At 36.4% G+C, this 19,751-nt stretch overlaps 2 protein-coding genes across 3 annotated transcripts; both read left to right on the top strand.

Moving 5' to 3' along the window:
* Positions 1-917: 917 nt before the first annotated feature.
* kcng3 (potassium voltage-gated channel, subfamily G, member 3) lies at positions 918-7,852 on the top strand. Of its 2 annotated transcripts, XM_048171201.1 has the most exons (3): positions 918-2,023; positions 5,726-5,799; positions 5,878-7,852. In XM_048171201.1, exons 1-3 carry the CDS (start codon positions 1,401-1,403, stop codon positions 6,369-6,371), a joined length of 1,191 nt encoding a protein of 396 aa, XP_048027158.1. In that variant the 5' UTR covers positions 918-1,400; the 3' UTR covers positions 6,372-7,852. The 2 variants fall into 2 exon arrangements, with proteins under 2 accessions (XP_048027158.1, XP_048027157.1); XM_048171200.1 differs by having other exon boundaries at positions 920-2,023; positions 5,726-7,852.
* A 2,688-nt stretch (positions 7,853-10,540) lies between these two features.
* LOC125255702 (cytochrome c oxidase subunit 7A-related protein, mitochondrial) lies at positions 10,541-14,094 on the top strand. The gene is made up of 3 exons (XM_048171123.1): positions 10,541-10,714; positions 12,100-12,234; positions 12,563-14,094. Exons 1-3 carry the CDS (start codon positions 10,643-10,645, stop codon positions 12,701-12,703), a joined length of 348 nt encoding a protein of 115 aa, XP_048027080.1. The 5' UTR covers positions 10,541-10,642; the 3' UTR covers positions 12,704-14,094.
* The last annotated feature ends 5,657 nt before the right edge of the window (positions 14,095-19,751 follow it).

Below are 19,751 nucleotides of genomic sequence, written 5' to 3'. Positions count from 1 at the left end.
TGAAAAAGGGAGTGTTTTGTTGCTGGCTATGCAGGCCTCACTGAGCCATCGGATTTTATCAAAAATATCTTAATTTGTGTTCCGAAGATGAACGAAGGTCTTACGGGCGTGGAACGACATGAGGGTGAGTAATTAATGACATAATTTTAATTTTTGGGTGAACTAACCCTTTATGCATATGAACTAATGCAATTTTTTACAGCATTTTTTTAACCTATTAATAAAAATGTTCACGTTCATATTAGTTCACAGTGCATAAACTAATGTTAACAGGCATATGACCTTAAAGTAATAAATGTTGTAGAAGTATTGTTCGTTGTCCTGTTAACTAATATAGTAAACTAATGTTAAAAAACTAAGATGCTAATAAATAAATAAATAAGATTACCTACTATTTTTTTAAACTGACCAGTGCACGAGTGAGCTGGTCGAATCATTCAGAATGAATCGCGAATCAATTCAGACCGGAATGATTCATTGAAAAGTGATTAATTCGCGACTCGTCAGCCAATTCTGATTCAAAGCACCCCGATAAAAACACGGGAAAAATCAATAAAAAGCAATAAAAAAGTTTCGCTTCTTAAACATTAGAAGCTACATCTCTTCTAAGAAATTAACTAATCCCTGTTGCACAACTATGAAAAAATACTAGGCCTATAGTAGCCTAATTTATAGTAACTAGCCTATAGTGTTTTTGAACCATAGCCTACTATAAAGTATACTTGAATTATTTGTTGTGGTAATTCTATAGTTGCTGTAGTAATATAAACAAATTACTTTACCCAATACTATATTAAGTTTTCTAAAACTATTGATGCAAAAACACTATTGCATCTACTATAAATTACAATAGTATTTTTTCATGTATGTCTAATTTTAGTTTTAGGGTGTGGCAGGACAACCAACAGGGGGGAAAAAACCCATTGATTTTTAATATTGAACATTTAATTCAGTTCCCCAGCATGACATGCCCCCTCGGGTCTACTCCACTGCTATCAACAGTGTAGCAAAGCAAGTTCACTTGTAAATCCCAGACATGCGTGGTGAAAAAAAAACTGGTTTTGCCTTTGGGAACGCCCGTTCCTCGGGAGCCCATGATCGAGTGCAATAGGCTTGTCGATCTGTGACATCACTGTATGAAGCTGCCCACTGAAGGCTGGAGTTTAGATGATGCACAAAGAAAGAAGTCACTTTTCCACGGTTCTCCTAAATGACACGCGCTCAATCTGGAAAAATCCCTTTATAATCTGACATACTGTGTTGGACTCGCGAGTTTGGAGCTGTTTGTTTTTCTCGTGCTTACAGAAATGTACTGGATGTTAACTATGACCATCATTAAGCCATATTGTACGTCGTTTCTCTCTTTTTCACTCGAATCGGTGATGTCAATTTGATCCAAAATGAAGTTTGGGAAGAATATATGCATCTTAAACGTTGGTGGCACCAAGTATGCTTTCACAAGAGAAGTTATAAAGGATTTTCCCCTCCGAAGAGTGAGCAGACTCCACAGCTGCTCCTCTGAAAAGGAGGTCTTGGAGGTATGTGATGATTATGACCGAGAGAGGAACGAGTTTTTCTTCGACAGGCACTCTGAGGCGTTTGTCTTTATTATGCTTTATGTCCGATCTGGAAAGCTCAGGTTTGTCCCGCAGATGTGCGAGCTTTCCTTTTACAACGAGATGATATACTGGGGTTTGGAGAGCTCGCATTTGGAGTTCTGTTGCCAGCGACGACTGGAGGATAGGATGTCCGACACGTACACGTACTTTTCTGAGGAGGATATCAAGGCAGAGGTGGAGTCCAGAGGTGAGGAGGATCAGGTCACCAGGTTAACCCCGGAGACAGGGAACGCGCGGTGGCTGGAGAGGATGCGGAGGACTTTTGAGGAGCCAGCTTCCTCTATCGCTGCGCAGATCCTGGCATCAGTGTCAGTGGTTTTTGTCATTATGTCTATGGTCATCCTCTGTGCGAGCACTCTGCCGGACTGGGACACAGCGAAAAATAATACAGTGGAAGAACACAGGTATATGCATGAATTCAACTTCTTTGGTCTGTGCTATACGTACAGTTTATGCAAAATTAGGTGCATCTCTCACAGGACAGCTCAGCTTTATGAGCATGCCCACCTTCTATAGCTCCATATATAATAGAAGGAATCGTGCTCTTCTGCACACATATCAGAGGTAATATTTTGTGACGGTAGGTTTGTCCCTCTGAACTTACTTAATTCTGTCTGTATGATTCTTTCCATGGTTTGTATCCAATTGCTTTGCGAGCTGCATTCAGACCATCTCTTCCCTATTAAAAATGAAAGCAACACTGAAATAAAAGTTAAACTGAAATTTAAATGAGTGCATTGACACCGCATTGACACATTTTCTCATTTTACAGAAAATTAGGATGAATTTGGACTGTCAAATCACTTAAATGATTAAGTAGGACACTGTAATAATATAATAATTTATAGCTATATGCAATAATATTAAAATGCAATCCAGTTTTCTAAATATTTTTATATTTAAATTATTATTATATATTTTGTTGATTATTTGCCTTTTAAAATGCATTACAGTAAAAAAATATTAACATTGAGGGAAAAAAATACAAAAACATCATTTTAGCAATATCCGTATGGTGATAATGCAAGCTGAAGGCTGCAAAGTATTACGATGGTGAATTTTGTTTTCTAACTGACGTACTTCGATTGGCCAGGAGACGTCGCCAAAAATAACTGACGTCAACATGAGCTCTGCAGGGGAGACCGGGGAGTGTTGTAACACATTTCGTTTCAGCGTCTGTAACTAAGAGGTTTTTGAGCTATGTGTCTCAAACTTCGATATAATATCCTCATATTTGTCTGCTACAAATTAAATGAAGCCTATGCAATAATATTACCCAACTGTGCAAATTAATGGCAAGTAGGCTACGTCACAAACGATCTCACTACAGGAGTGAGTTGTAACACCAGTTGAAAACATGGAGATTTTATATTTGTCCATGTATTAAATTATGTTAATCATATTTATTTGTTCAAAATAGTTAGTTACTATGCAAAAACAACTCTAATAGACAGCGTGTCTGTGAATCATTCACTCAACACCCTTACGAAAATTAGCCATTGTTTTATTAAAAGTGTAACCATGTTTTTTTTTGTTTTTTTTTTTGTCAGATTGATTACCATTTGTGTAAGCATGGTTTTACTACAAATACCATGGTTAAACTATAGTTAATTTGTGGTAACCATGGTTAAACTACACCCTTTAACCTTTTTTTTGGTAGTAAAACCATGGTTAATTAATTAACAGTCCTATTTTGTGTAGTCTTTGTAGTGTTACAACCTTCATCTGCTTTTTTTTCTTTACTAAAAGCTTGTGTGGATGCTATATAGTCTATCAAATTAAACAACAGAACCTAAACATTTGATCATACACATTTTGACATTTAGCATCCACTAACGTGATCACAAATCAATTCATTTTATTTTTACAAAGAGTTATAAAATGTGTACTGTTACCTGAGGAGGGTGGTGATTTTACCCCTTACATTAATTTGTTAAACTAATGGTGTTACAACACACTTCGTATTCCGACACTCCCTCCTTACATTTAGACAGGCTATAAAAATTATTAAAATTAAATCTCTATATTCTATTGTGCACACATTTCGTCATCATCCAATGTGAACATGACATCTTCCTGGTGCTCTCCATCAGAGAGTAAAAATTTCAGTCATGTTTTCGTATTGTCATTTTGGGTATTCCCTTGTCCCCGTCTGTCTCTCTCTGTCTGAAAGCATTTGTGAGTAGGGCTTAAGGATTTTTCTTTATGTATCCAGTGCAGTTTTGATTCCATTTCCCACAGTGGCCACTGTTTGTCTCAGGGTTCAGGTATGTTCTCATATATGTGTGTGACGAGCTGGTAAGAGGTGGAAAGAAACCCAGTGAGGTTTTTCATGCATGCTGTCTTAAAGTATTTCCAAAAAATGCCACAGATATGTTTTTGTGGATATCATTCCCATGCTTTGTTTTCATCTTTAAATGTCCGTTCATTCGTTGCCTGTAAAGATCCAAATGTATAGTTTTATGATCATCATGCCTTCTGAGGAATGATTAGCATATATATGCACTTGCTGTTAACCCAGAATTCTAGAATATGTGGGAACATATACATATATTATCATCTTCACTTATTTCACAGTATTATTGGACCTGTTTACATGCATTCATGGCGAAACAGCTGTCCTCACTGTAATTCTAAGTTTGTCACAGCTCTTATAAATTTGCTTTGAACAGTACAGTAAAACCATTCGAAATGAAAGAGCAAATTCAGGGCCAGATTCTTTTTATGCAGCCTTTCACAAATTGATTTCTTTGTTCAAATATTAAATGGAGATTAAGTTGAATGTGCACTCAAATATAAAAAAATGAACTGTCGGAAGTTCAAGGACTACTGAGCAAGCGTAACTTCCTCCCTTTTCAGCTTCCTTAGACACTGACACTCCACTGTCAACAACACACTGGAGCTGTTTACACGATCTGAATGAGAGGACATTTTCCATATAAAATACACTGACCGCATGGCTGCATGGAATCTGATCTCAACACTTTGCATGACTTGTTTATTTACAATAACAAAGCTTAAACTTATTTGAAGGCTACCTAGCAACATTTTAGTGGTTATTATTTCATATTCATTGACAATATTTTAGAGAGTGTTTGGTAGAGGAATATTACACGTTTGATGCAAGTTAATCTGAACTGACAGCATTTGTGGCGTAAGGTTTATACCACATTTTTATAATCGTCCCTTGTGTTCTCCAAGACACTTACAATGGAAGTGAACGGGACCAAATTCAAAGGCAGAATTGTGAAGCGTGTAATTGTATAAAAGCACTTACATCTTCTAAACTTGTGTATTATTTGAGCTGTGAAGTTGTCATTTTTACAGTCTTTTTAGGGTTTTAAGGTTTATTTTGTTGCATTGTCATGCTGAGAAAGTTGTAAAATTGGATAGAACTTCACACAGATGAGGTTAGTTTTTTACTAAATGACTAATAATTTTTACAAATTCATGTTAAAATGCATATTGCTTGTTTTACCATTGAAACAGTGAGTGTTTTAATGTTAACACATTGGCCCCATTCACTTCTATTATAAGTGCCACACTGTTACCTAGATTTTTGCATTTTTAAATAATAATAATTATATAGCACCTTTTAAAGATATCTTTTCAAGGCACTTGAAACTAAGAAAACAAAAATAAGAGCACTCTTAGAGGAAGAAGAGGTTCTATATAGAACCTTAAAGGGTTCTATGAGGCTTTTCATGTATAGAACCTTTTATGGGATTCCAAAAGGATTTAGTTATGGATTCTTTCATTTAGATTTAATTAATTTTTAATTTTAATTAAATGTATGAATTAAGCAGCTCGTAAACATACTTTATCACTAGAAAAAATAAAACTTGGCATAAAGCGTTCTTTAAAATTGATTCAAGAAGCCTAACGTTTCTATACAGAACCCCACTGAACCTTGTTTTCTTAGAATGAAGAGAGAAGGAGCAAGTCGAATCACCATTTTGCCACAAATGTTGTCAGTTGAGCTTAACTTGTATACTGAACCCAGAAATGAAAAATTGTGATCATATCCCTGTCATAGCCTCTAACTTTCTCTTGTGTTTTTCTTTCCACATCTCTTTCTCTCTCCCTCTCCTCCCCATATCACACAGGATCATCGAGGCAGTTTGCATCGGCTGGTTCACTGCCGAATGCATAGTGCGCTTCATTGTCTCACGGGACAAATGTGAGTTTGTGCGCCGCCCCCTTAATATTATTGACCTGCTGGCGATCACTCCTTACTATGTGTCTGTCGCTATGACAGCGCTGACAGGAGAAAACCCTCAGCTACAGCGAGCAGGAGTCACCCTGCGCGTATTGCGAATGATGCGCATCTTTTGGCTAATCAAGCTGGCGCGTCACTTCCTCGGGCTGCAGACGCTCGGGCTGACGCTGCGCAGGTGCTACCGCGAGATGGTCATGCTGCTGGTGTTTGTCTGCGTCGCCATGGCGATATTCAGTGCCCTGGCACAGCTGTTGGAGCACGGCCTTGACCTGGAGACTAGCAATGAGGACTACGCCAGCATCCCGGCAGCCTGCTGGTGGGTTATTATCTCCATGACGACCGTCGGCTATGGAGACATGTATCCCATCACCATTCCGGGACGCGTGCTGGGTGGCGTGTGCGTTGTGAGTGGCATTGTGCTGCTGGCTCTGCCCATTACCTTTATCTACCACAGCTTCGTGCAGTGCTACCACGAACTCAAATTCCGCTCAGCACGCTGCGTGCGAAGTCTCTCCTCTGAGTTTCTCAACTGACTGTAGCACAGCTCGTCCTGAGATCCTCCGAACCTGCTGGTCTTCAGCTTAGCAACATCACCTGCTCTTCTGTGCCTTTATTTTGTACCAAGATCTAAAATTTAGCAAAGGGACAAGCTAATCTGTTGGGGGAAAATCAGCGTTTAGACTCTCTATTATATCCAAATAATAACACAAGTACCTCTGTACTCAAGGACACATTCTGGAATTCATCGATGTTGACAATACAGGCATCTGGAACAACTTCTGTCCATCCTGGGACTAACAGAACAGGACAAAAGAGACAAATCCCCAGCTCAAAGCTGGAAAGTGCACAATAAAGCATTACGATCCAAAGGAAACACATTAGCCAATGTTTGTGTTGTAACCCCCTTCCTGTGTGAACGAACAAAACCGATCCAACAGCATTTTTCCGTGTATGAAATGGACAACTGTGGCATTTGACGACTACAGATGGCCAGGCTGCCTGGAACGGGCATCTGGCGGGACCTTGTGTCCTGACAGTGCTCCAGCCTAGAAGGAGCTTACACAAATTCTCATGTTTCCATGGAGAGGTCCCTCCGACTTGCTAAATCATTAATTCAGCCCCCAATAAAGTGGCAAAGCGAGGGAAACTAAAGTAAAAGGTTTTAGAGTGGCGATATAGAGGATGATAAGGAAGCAAATACTGTGATTGCTTTGACATTAAAGACACTGTCAAATGTGCAGTTTCAAATAAAGTTAAAGGTCTTACTCATAGAACGCTAGTTAACATTACTAAGCCACAAAAAAACAAACATCAGCTGTTCATCCAGACAGCGACAAGTCTGCAACCTGTCCATACACGACTGTGTGAATCAAGAGGCGTTAACTAAATTGATTAGCAAACACCTCACCCACACGCTCACCAGTAGGAGGGCTGTCACTCGCTTCCTTCTTCCTCTTTGAATACAAGCACAAAATCAAACCTCTTTTCCCCATTCAAGGGACTTTCTGAGTTTGCGTCTCCTGGAATACAAAGAATTTGGAATTTGGTTGTATTTAATGAGATATGCTGCATATGATATGATTTATGGAGTGGAATACAGTACAGAAGTATTTCATTATATAAAAGCATCTATTGACTAAAGTTATATAACCTACAGATATTTTCTTAGCTGAATTGATGATAATGTCAAAATCAAGATAGAGTGCATTGTTTAATTCAGGTTATCCTCTAATGACATAATTTGTCTGCTTAAATTGTCATGTCAGTGTTGGGATCTTATTTGAATAATTGCAGAAACATTGCTTGGTTGATGTCACACCACACAATGTTTATTTTTGCATCTGTATGGAGACATATGCCTTCATAGCTGTATCATTTTGTAGCTGTATTTGTGGCTATTTAAAAGGGTCATAATGATGCAAATGAAATCTTATGTAGCTCTATTCTGTAACCTTAATGTATTCTAATTGGTTAAGACAAGGTTATGTATGTGTATGAAGAAAATAAAGAAATGTTTATTGATTTATGCCTGATTATTTGCACTAATTATAATACAGGAAGGAATGTGGCACATGCATAATGTGAAATATTAAAGGGATAGTTCACCCAAAAATGAAAATGTGATGTTTATCTGCTTACCCCCAGCGCATCCAAGATGTAGGTGACTTTGTTTCTTCAGTAGAACTCAAATGATGATTTTTAACTCCAACCGTTGCCGTCTGTCAGTCAAATAATGCGAGTGGATGGGAACTTCTACTATAAGAGTAAATAAAACTTGCATAGACAAGTCCAAATTAAACCCTGCGGCTCGTGACGACACATTGATGTATTAAGGCACGAAACGATCGGTTTGTGTGAGAAACCGAACAGTATTTATATCATTTTTTTACCACTAAAACACCACTATGTCCAACTGCATTCAGCACTCACTTAGTGATGTCTGATCGCGCGTATACTTCAATGAGAGCGAGACATCACTGCCGCTGTCAGAGCGCGATCAGACCATCAAATTTTCATTTTTAGGTGAACTATCCCTTTAAGTACTTAGGAATGTTTTAAAATAGGGATGACTGGGTTTAGGTGTCAGTTTTTACTCCAGTGAATATTTTTCAGGGTGGCATTATTTTTGAAAGTCATGTTTTGATGACTTTGTCATGAAAGATGTCTAGTTTGAGTTTTATATATTGTTTTGCTTGTTCCTGCCTCCGGTTAGTCTCCTTGGTTACTCATTAGTTATGTCAGTTGTGTCTCATTTTGTTGATTAGTTTGATCCGTATATATACTGTGTTTTGTTCAGTTCTTGATCCGTTCTCGTCTTATTTTGTTTTGTTGTTTTGTTCCCGTGGGTCTATGGTGATTTCTGAGTATTTGGTTTTGTTTACTAAAGAGAAGACTGCTGCAGTGCAATTAAATCCTGCGCTTTTATTTCATCCTGCTGCAACCAGACGTGACAATAACTTAAAGTTCTGGCTGTAAAAGACATTCTTACACATTTTATTGCCCAAGACAGGAGAAAAGATAGAGTGCACTGAACACATGTTGACCTTTCGTGACAATAGCTGCTATCACATTATATGGAGTTATACAATGGGAATCTGCCATTGAACTGTCTCTCTTCTGGATAAGCATATTTTATTTCAGGTCAAGAATATTTAGGGACACGTTATCATTTGTTTGATATTACTAATTAAAAATTCTGCTGGTCAAAACAACAAATTGATTTTTGCCTATGAATTTTTAATGTTTCATGATTTCATAGCTGACCAGAACATACCATAATAAATATTCACTGAAGTAAAAAGTGTGAAAACTAGCAGGGGTCTCTCCTATCAGTGTTTTTTATAACAAGATGGGATTAATAAACAACATTACTTAGGGGCAAAATGAAAATTGGACAAGTCTGGTTTTTCACATAAACCCATTATAACAAATTTTACATTTCAGAATCAGAAAGAGCTTTATTGCCAAGTATGTTTACACACACAAGGAATTTGTCTTGGTGACAGGAGCTTCCAGCAGAAGGAAAGTGCAGACATATAGGAACTAGAACTACACAATATTTATTTGTTTGTTTGTTTGTTTATAATATTATAATTAATTAATTTATTTAATATTATAAAGAAAAAAATAATTATATATGCAATACAGTACAGTAATAGAGATATAGAAAGAATATATATATATATTTATACACACACACACACACACACTATATATAATAGTTTTATGAATGTACAGATGTTATTTACAGGTGTACAGTTTAAGATTACATTTAGCTGTGCTTTTAATATAGCAGGGCTCAATGCCAAGGAGTTTTTCTACTAAATGATAAAAACTGATAGCTTTCAATTATACTGTAATGTTGAATGGCTATAATTATTCATTTATTTATTTATAATATTATAATTAATTAATGACTTTAATATTATAAAGAAAAAAATAAATTATATATGAAATATAGTACAGTAATAGAGAATATATATATATATATATATATATATATATATATATATACATACACACACACACACAGTCACACACTATATAATAGTTTTATGAATGTATAGATGTTATTTACAGGTGTACAGTTTATGATGTTATTTACAGACGTACAATTTTGGGATTACATTTAGCTGTGCTTTTAATATAGCAGGGCTCAATGCTAAGGAGTGAATATTATACTGTAATATTCAATTATACTGTAATGTTGAATGGCTATAATTAATAATTTCATCCCCAGAAATTGAGAAAAAAAATCCATTTAATAGAGTCATTAGTGCAATATTTGTATTAGTGATACTGGCCTTCACGACAGTAGGCCTATTTAGTAAAAAATGTCATTAAACAAAATATTTGAAATAGCCTATTCCATCTTTATGTTGTTTCTACATTAATTTGGAGATTCAGTGTGAAATTATGTAGGGCCTATTTCAATATAAAATTAGGTGCGATTAATCCTGATTAATTACAGATAAAACGTGCGATAATTAAGTTTTTAATCGATTGACAGCGCAGGCTCAAAAGAATAATAACCTTCTAAACACACAAAAAAGCCATATCATTGACTACGAAATGATCACAGAGGATTTAACATAAATATTATAATAAATTATATTTATCCCAGCAATTTTATTTTAACTTTTAACAGGGCTTTTGTTGGGAAGTCTTCAAAGCGTTTTAGCTTCACTGACGTCATATTTGCGCGACAAATCCTTACACAAGGAAAAAGCCGGCTGAGTTGCGTTGCGACATCCCGACGGTCACTCTCATCTCGTTCTAGCCGGGTAACACGCTAATTACCAAAATGTATTACAAATTTAGTGGGTTTACACAAAGACTGACGGGAGCCGCGTCAACCTCCGCCTATAGCCCTCAGGTATGTGCGCGCTCTTCCGTTTTTAAAAGGTTAATTCAGTGACCTTGATCTGCCACTACCTGCTCCATGTGAGCAAGAGGTGTTTTTAAACAGTCGTTAGATACGTAAAATATATTTCTCTAGTAGTACTGAAACCGAGATGATTAAACAGGCTAATTATTTTTCATAAAGAAAAGCGGGTTGAGAGCTTTCTGGATACAGCTATTTAGTTGAACTAGATTTAATTATTTAGATGTTTTTAGTATTTCTTCAGACTGATGACCAATTTCAACGCTGGTTATAGAATTCTAAACTGATTTTACAACAAAAGGCAATAGTTAAGATTAAGATTGGTTCTCAAACAAGGCAGTCGGGGCCCACTAGGGGGACATCGGAAAACTTCCAATGGGGCTAATTCTTTTAAAGGGTTAGTTCACCCAAAAATGAAAACTCTGTTATTAATTACTCACCCTCATGTCGTTTTACACCCGTAAGACCTTCGTTCATCTTTGGAACACGGATTAAGATATTTTTGATAAAATCCGATGGCTCAGTGAGGCCTGCATTCACAGCAATGATATTTCCTCTCTCAAGATCCATAAAGGTACTAAAAACATATTTAAATCAGTTCATGTGAGTTCAGTGGTTCGACCTTAATATTATAAAGCGATGAGAATTTTTGTGTGGCAAAAAAACCCCAAAATGACGACTTTTCAAAATATAGTGATAAGTCGATTTCAAAACACTGCTTCAGAGCTTTACGAATCGAATCAGTGATTCGGATCTCCTATCAAACGGCTAAACTGCTGAAATCACGCGACTTTGGCGCTCCGAGTCACTGATTCGATTCGTAAAGCTCTGAAGCAGTGTTTTGAAATCAGCCCATCACTATATTGTTGAAAAGTCGTTATTTTTTTTATTTTTTTGGTGCTCAAAAATATTCTCATCGCTTTATAATATTAAGATAGAACCGCTGAACTCACATGAACTGTTTCAAATGTGTTTTTAGTACCTTTATGGATCTTGAGAGAGGAAATATCATTGCTGTGAATGCAGGCCTCACTGAGACATCGGATTTTATCAAAAATATCTTAATCTGTGTTCTAAAGATGAATGAAGCTACATGAGGGTGAGTAATAAATGACATTATTTTCATTTTTGGGTGAACTAACCCTTCTTAGATGGGTTATGTTAAATGTTAAAAAAATAAATACTTCATGTCATGTAAATTAATTAAAACTACATTTATATAGAGAATATATAAATTTTTGTAGCTCTAATATATTTTTATCGAGTAGAAATTGTCAATAAAAATGGGGGATGGTGTGCTTTGAGTAAAAACTGTTATGTAGTCCTAGTAAAAAAAAAAAAAAAATCAACCTAACCTGTTTGTTAACTTACTTTAGGGCCTGAGGTCAAGTATACCTTCTGAATCCCCTACCATCATCTTTGCCACTCCAACTAAATTGGTGTCTGAGTCAGGTGCTGCGGTGGAGTATATGGGTGCCAACAAGGTTCCAGACCTCCAGAGAATATTTCAGGTGAGTATGTGATGTATTAAGCTATGTAGTTGAGTTAAAGACATAGGAAAACTCTGTCATCATTTACTCTTCCTCATGCCTCATGCATATTGGTAACCAAACAAATCCGGTTCCTATTGACAATCATTGTATAGACAAAAAGTGGCAGTTGATGAAAACTGAAACTCTTTAGTTGCCAGAATTCTTCAAAATATAATCGTTTGTGTTCATACAGGTTTGGAATAGTAAATGATGACAGAATTTTGATTTTTGGGTGGACTATCTCATTATCAAACAGGAAAAAGCAGCATACATCATAATTCTTCCCTCTCCTTGTTTCTTCTTCCAGGCCTCAGATGAGATTCCTGTCCATCTAAAGCGAGGAGTTCCTGACAGACTCTTGTACAGGACCACCATGGCTCTGACAGTCGGGGGAGCTCTCTACTGTCTTGTGGCTCTTTATATAGCAGCACAGCCCAAAAACAAGTGAACCTGTATCCAGCTTCTTTTCATCGACTCACATCATCAGCAATAATAACATTTGTAACTTTGTTGTATTTATCATTCATGAATAGCAGAATGCATCCCAGCATCAATCGCCACGAACAGACACTCTGTCCGGAACAAAGTTTCTACAACACAAAGCCATTTTACTTTTCATGTATCAGTTCTTCTTAAAAATTGGATGCTGTTAGTTGTTTATTAGAACAAGCCGTTTCCAACCTTTGTAATTCCAAGGTTCCCGAAAGTCAATATTTGATGCCCAGTCAATTCTATTATGATAAGTAAATGATGTAAATAATTTTTTTGTTTAATTAAACTCATGTGTTTCTCCAGATAAAAAAAAAATTAAGACATTTTGTGGCCCCTTTGGAGCTTACTGAGACTTTATGGTTGAGATCCACTGTATAGTCCAAGACTATAGCAGAGAATAAACCATTCACACTTAACGTATATTCAAACGACAACGATGCACTAGAAACGGTAAAAGTTTTTCCTTTGCATTTTTCGTGTAAGTACGAAAACGATCCCCGTTCACAAGGATCCACGAAAGATGCTGTATTATGCTGCCAGGCCAGTAGTTGGCGATGTCACTTTGTAAAGAAATCACCACTCACCTATAGACTGAATACATAATATGCATACGCACGACATCACTGTTTTTGTAGTTTACACAGAAGCGATAATGGTAGGCCTATAGTTTTCCAAAACTTCCACTTTGAAACTCGTTTTCAAAAGTTTGCATTTTCAGGCCCCCAAAACGCAGTTGTTGTGTAAATGAACAGCCAAAACGCATAAAGTTTTCCATTTTTAGTTGAAAATGGTGTCGTGTAAGGATGTTTTATATCAGATGTGTGACGGCTGACAGATTGTGAAAATCAGTTTTGATAATAATTGAAGAGGGTTGTGATGTTGGGAAGAGGATAAGAAAGAAAAATAGGGTGAGACCTCACACTTTTCAGTAGTGTTGATTGGTTTAATGTGTTTGTTACACACTTGGGCATAGTGGTGTCTCATGGTGAAGCCCAATTAAGAATGAGAAGTCTATAGGAAGTGTTTTAACAATTGTACAAGCTGTACAGAGTATTCCAGAAATGGAACCATATTGAAAAGAATCACAGACGAGGTGAATGCAATTGATTAAATGCACATTTCTGCCACTGAATGCAATATTATTATACGGTATGGTCATATTTAAAGCATCCAAGCATTTTTCATGCTGCTGTGCCTCTCATATGCAGCCCTTTCCCAAGTATTGTATGTGTAAACGAAGCATTTCACTGTTTGTGAAATGAATTATTTTTTCCTTAAAGCTCTCTGAGATGTACATGTTTAATTTAAAAGAATATAGAACCAAATTGAAAAAACATGACCTTTTAACATTCTCGTTTGCTTCCTTTTTATCTTTTTGAAGTCTGATGTTCAGTACAATATTTTGTCAGAGATAAGCATTAAGGTTAAATTGATTACATGCTTATTTTTCCTGATTTTCATGGTGTCAGATATCTGACTAATGTGTACAGTATATAAGATCCCTCTTGAAAAGCTTTTAATTTCCTGCTCAGGCTGTTCACATGGCAACAAGGCTATAGGAGACCTTGTACACAAAAGGACTTCCAAAAAATCCCTTTGAATCTGTCTCTTTTATGGCCAAAGCACTGTAGAACTGCGATGAAATGATTTCTATTGTTCCTAAATCCTATTTTTCCACATTTCTGTATAGTCAGAGGTAATAACACAACATGAGGCTGACAAGACTGTCTAACTGCACACTGGCACTTGATATGCTGTCAGAGCACAAAGCAAAGTGAAACAATCTATGACAATGAGAGGTTGTGATTCACTTGGCATCATCTCTGAGCCGCTCTGCTTACTACTGAAGACTCTGGCAACAACACGGAGCATTTTAAAGAGGTCAATAATCTCTACCAAGTTGTTGTTGTTGTTGTTCTGGACTCTTTTTCCAAGACAATCAATATTAATATTTTCTTTTATGAACCTGTGACGTGAAAACCACGTAGCCATGGCAACCACAAGACTTTTCCAGGCATCCACATATTTCATAGGATGTGGTTAATTATGTTTGCTATTTATCTTTCCATTACGTGAGTTTCATATCTAAATGAATTCACAACCAGCTTTGGTCTGAATGTAAACATGAGAGTAGCGATTGATTTGTGCCCATTTCCTGTAATGGAGTCACAGGAAACCCACGGTTCTTCTTTAATTCACTTGCTTCCCCTTTCTCTTGATCTCGCTTGTTTCCCTAATTTAGCCTGAATGGATGAATATATAATGGATTTGATCCTCCACAGTGTTTGTTTTGTGTCTCTATTTTAAATTTAAATATTCTGATTTTTTCGTTAAATTATGTAAAGTGGCCCAGACATCTAAAACGGTGTTCCAGGTGGTCACATGTTATTAATATTAAATGTTTACTCTTTTTTTTTTTTTTGCCAAGTTGATTTGTCTACTGCTCTATCTTCAGTGTTGCACCGTTTTATTTTTAATAATTGTATGTTTACTAACTACAACAAGGGTTGGGTCAATACAGTACATATACACAGTAGCAGGTTTTCTTTCATGATGGTATCCACTTTATTCCTATGCCTCATGACGCTTTGTGCAAATGAACTGTAAACAATCAGTGGAATGTTCCCTCTATGACCGCAATAATATGCTTTTTTTAAAAACTGGGCACAATGAGATGACACCATTCAACCATCGAACATTAAAAGGACATTTAAAAGTGTAAAAGCAGCTTTTAAGTAGGTAAAAGTATTAAAAGTGGCAGTAAAGGCATTTTTAATTTTAAAGGTGCCCTAGATTCAAAAATTGAATTTACCTCGGCATAGTTGAATAACAAGAGTTCAGTACATGGAAATGACATACAGTGAGTCTCAAACTCCATTGTTTCCTCCTTCTTATATAAATCTCATTTGTTTAAAAGACTTCAGAAGAACAGGCGAATCTCAACATAACACAGACTGTTACGTAACAGTCAGGGTGTATGGCCCCAATATTTGCATATGCCAGCTCATGTTCCCAACATTATGAAAGGCATTAGACAAGGGCAGCCAGTATAAACGTCTGGATGTGCACAGCTGAATCATCAGACTAGGTAAGCAAGCAAGGACAACAGCGAAAAATGGCAGATGAAGCAATAATAACTGACATGATCCATGATATCATGATATTTTTAGTGATATTTGTAAACTGTCTTTCTAAATGTTTCGTTAGCATGTTGCTAATGTACTGTTAAATGTGGTTAAAATTACCATCGTTTATTACTGTACTCACAGAGACAAGACTGTCGTTATTTTCATTTTTTAAACACTTGCTGTCTGTATTATTTATAAACACAACTTCATTCTTTATAAATCTCTCCAACAGTGTAGCATGTTAGCGTTAGCCACGGAGCACAATCAAACTCATGCAGAATCAAATGTAAACATCCAAATAAATACTCTACTTACGTGATTAGACATGTTGCATGATGAACACTTTGTAAAGATCCATTTTGAGGGTTATATTAACTGTGTGAACTTTGTTTATAGCTGTTTAAGGCAAGCACAAGCTCCGGGGGTGGAGAGCACGAGATTTAAAGGGGCCGCGCTGTATAAATCGGCACATTTATAATGATGCCCCAAAATAGGCAGTTAAAAAAATTAATAAAAAAAAAACTATGGGGTATTTTGAGCTGAAACTTCACAGACACCTTCAGGGGACACCTAAGACTTATATTACATCTTTTGAAAACATGTTCTTGGGCACCTTTAATGTAAAGAATCCTGGGGGAAAAAAAATGTATCAATGTTTCCACAAAAAAACGTTTTTTTATGTCATGTTTTTATGTTTCCAGGAGCTCATTGCTTCTACCTTCATTTAAACTGCTAACAATGATTGTAAATTAATGGCCTAAATTATTACATTATTTGCTAACTGCATTCTTTAAATTGTAATGTTGACATGCATTCTCTATAAAGCTGCTTTGAAATGATATGTATCGTGAAAAGCACTATACAAATAAATGTGAATTGAATTGAATATGTTTTTTACATAATAAAAAAAAAAAACAAAAAAACAATGATTTCTGTAGGATCATGTGAAAATGAATAATAGCTACTTGTTATTAATATTTAATTTTTACATTTTGACCAGGTTGATTTGACTTTGCTTCAGAAATGCATTATGTTTAAAGGATTAGTCCACTTTCAAATAAAATTGTAAAGTAAAAGTAAAGTAAAATTTACGCCTTCCCTATTCATCTTACGGAACAAATGCGGCACCAGTTTCGTTTTTTCCGTAAGTTGAATAGGGAAGGCATAGGACATACAGCGTAAGCTTTTTGAAGAATACGGAAAGCGGAAGCACATGCAAGGCGATCATCTGTTTATATAAAGCATATACAGTTGTATTTTTTTCGAAAATGACCGATCGTTTCGCTAGATAAGACCCTTATTCCTCGTCTGGTATCGTTTAAAGCCCTTTGAAGCTGCACTGAAACTGTCATTTTGACCTTCAACCGTTTGAGACCACTGAAGTCCACTATAAGGAGAATAATCCTGGAATGTTTTCATCAAAAAACTTAATTTCTTTTCGACTGAACGAAAGAAAGACATGAACATCTTGGATGACATGGGGGTGAGTAAATTATCAGGAAAATTTTATTTGAAAGTGGACTAATCCTTTAATAACTTTGACAAGGGCCTGATCTTTGCCTATGAAATCTAGAGAGCAAGTTAGCTAACAGTTAAGCTAGTTATATAGTAAACAAGCCATCATGAAATGAAAACCTCAAGGTCTTATTTGGCAAAAATTTCAAGTGAAATTTGAACTCTTGACCTGTATGTTCAACTGATCAGAGATGCACTTCTGCTCAATCACTGCTGAGTTTAACCAATCAGAGATTAATGAAAGAGCTCTTCATGAAATCCTTAGGGAAAAATTAGCAAGGGTAAATCAGACATCATGGGGTGTGCAGTCAGTGGTGGGAGCGTGTTTATTTGGGGGTGTGATTGGTGTAAGACCCTCGTCTGTGGAGCCGAGAGCGAGAGAGAGCGAGTGAGCATAATCTCCATCTGTAGCCCTGCTGCTCACTTGGCTATAAGCAAAGCTCTCTCTCAGTGTGTTGGCTATCTCTTACATGTGGCATTGGAGTTCACAAGGTTCAGGAGAAGGTGGTTTCCTTATTACATTATTGACTTCTTGGATACATTTTATTTTCTCTAAAAACTGCAGAGCTGCCCAGTCAACTAAATTAATCACATTGATGTAATAAAAAAAAAGAAGAAGAACAAAGGGATTAAAAGACAAACTGATTCTTGCTGATTACAGATCTGTTTAATGGAACACATGAAAAGAGTTTAATGTTTAATTAGTCCCGGCTTCCTCTATTCTTTTGTCTTATCAGTTTATTTCTCCTGATTATTCTATATTTTCCACACAGAGTGCTCTCCTGCTTTCTTTTCTATTCCAACCCTCTTTCTGACTGCAGATTGAGACCAACCAGCATTGTGAGGTATGTGGGTAAGCAATTCTACTAAATATTTGAAGCTTTGTCATTACAGGAACAAATAATATTTCACAATATTACTATTTTTTACTGTATTTTCTTACCACCTACCATATTTCTTACCCTCTTTCTGATTGCAGATTGCATATCAGTAGTGAGGTGTATGTTGGGTAAACAATCATGCAAATTAAACAGTTTACAATTTTTTTTACATCAATGGTTTATGAATTTGGTGTGCATATGGTCACTATAATACCTATTATTTGAGACTTTAAGAAGTCATAAACATAAACTCTTTCTGGTCTCTTCATGAATATTGGTTATTTTCCATCCTTCAATCACACCATCACAGTTCCTGAAAATGTGGAGAACAACTGAGGCACATTGACTACTAGAATCCATTAACTCATCCAGATAGTGTTCTTGGAGGAACGGAGGACGGGACGGCGGTCTACAGCATTTGTGCTGGCTTTGGGCCACACCAACTGTTCGTAGGACAAACACCCACAACCATACAACAAGCCAAAGCCTGAAGAGTCTGTTCAGGAGACAATTGTACAGTCGAAATTGTACAATCCACATCAGGCATAAGACAACAGAGGCAAAATAAACCTGTACAGGATCAGTATCTCATGCCATAATCCTCTGAAATGTCACATTGCTGCTCATTTCTGAGCTGTTTTCTCTCAGAGAAATCAATGGGACTTTGAGCTGAGCGCTAACTTTACCTGCGCTCTATCATCATGGATAAACCAATAAAAGGTCATTGGTAACTTTTTGCTGGAAGACTTGTCAGAACTATTTGAGGTTGAAAATTAACATACACACAAAAAAAAACAACTAAAATGATTTAATAGTTGTTTATAAATAATCATAATCAATACCAATATGGGCGCCAAGTGGACTGACTTGCCTTAAAGGATTAGTTAACTTTCAAAAACTTTCAATACAATTTTCCTGGTAATTTACTCACCCCATGTCTCAGGATGTCTTTCTTTCTTCACTCGAAAAGGAATTAAGGTTTTTGTGAAAACATCCAGGATTATTCTCCTTATAGTGGACTTCAATGGCCTCCAAACGGCTGAAGGTCAAAATTACAGTTTCAGTGCAGCTTCAAAGGGCTTTAAACGATACCAGACGAGGAATAGAGTGCCCCACGGATGACGCGTTTTTGTAGGCCAACCCGGAAGTTAGCGGCGCACGGGTTCCCTCGGTTGAAAGCCTATGCATTTTTCCCATAGACTTTTGGAAAATCGCAGAAAATAAGCTCTGTGTTTAACAAAGGGTTAAAATCACGTTTTTCTATCAGATAATCTTTACAAGTTAACACAACATTTATACATTTTGAAGCCTAAATAAAGTCTCAGATTAAAAGGCTAACATAGCTATAAACGGACTACAGCACACATGGTCGCGGATCAATCACCACCACCAAGCTTCCTCAAACTTTATTTAGAAAACATCTTTAATTAAAAACATGCTCCTGATTATGACTGTGCTGTTATTAATACTTATCCACATT

The sequence above is a fragment of the Megalobrama amblycephala genome, linkage group LG20, assembly GCF_018812025.1.
Source record: "Megalobrama amblycephala isolate DHTTF-2021 linkage group LG20, ASM1881202v1, whole genome shotgun sequence".
Lineage (NCBI taxonomy): Eukaryota > Metazoa > Chordata > Actinopteri > Cypriniformes > Xenocyprididae > Megalobrama > Megalobrama amblycephala.
Note: the sequence above shows the minus strand (reverse complement) of the source record. Positions and strands in the feature narration are given on the sequence as shown.

Excerpts from the sequence above, each read along its gene's own strand:
- kcng3 (XM_048171200.1), top strand. The coding sequence starts at position 1,401 with ATGAAGTTTGGGAAGAATATATGCATCTTAAACGTTGGTGGCACCAAG. Across the intron at positions 2,024-5,725 it reads AATACAGTGGAAGAACACAG|GATCATCGAGGCAGTTTGCA; the intron begins GTATATGCATGA and ends CATATCACACAG.
- LOC125255702 (XM_048171123.1), top strand. The coding sequence starts at position 10,643 with ATGTATTACAAATTTAGTGGGTTTACACAAAGACTGACGGGAGCCGCG. Across the intron at positions 10,715-12,099 it reads CCTCCGCCTATAGCCCTCAG|GGCCTGAGGTCAAGTATACC; the intron begins GTATGTGCGCGC and ends AACTTACTTTAG. Across the intron at positions 12,235-12,562 it reads ACCTCCAGAGAATATTTCAG|GCCTCAGATGAGATTCCTGT; the intron begins GTGAGTATGTGA and ends TTCTTCTTCCAG.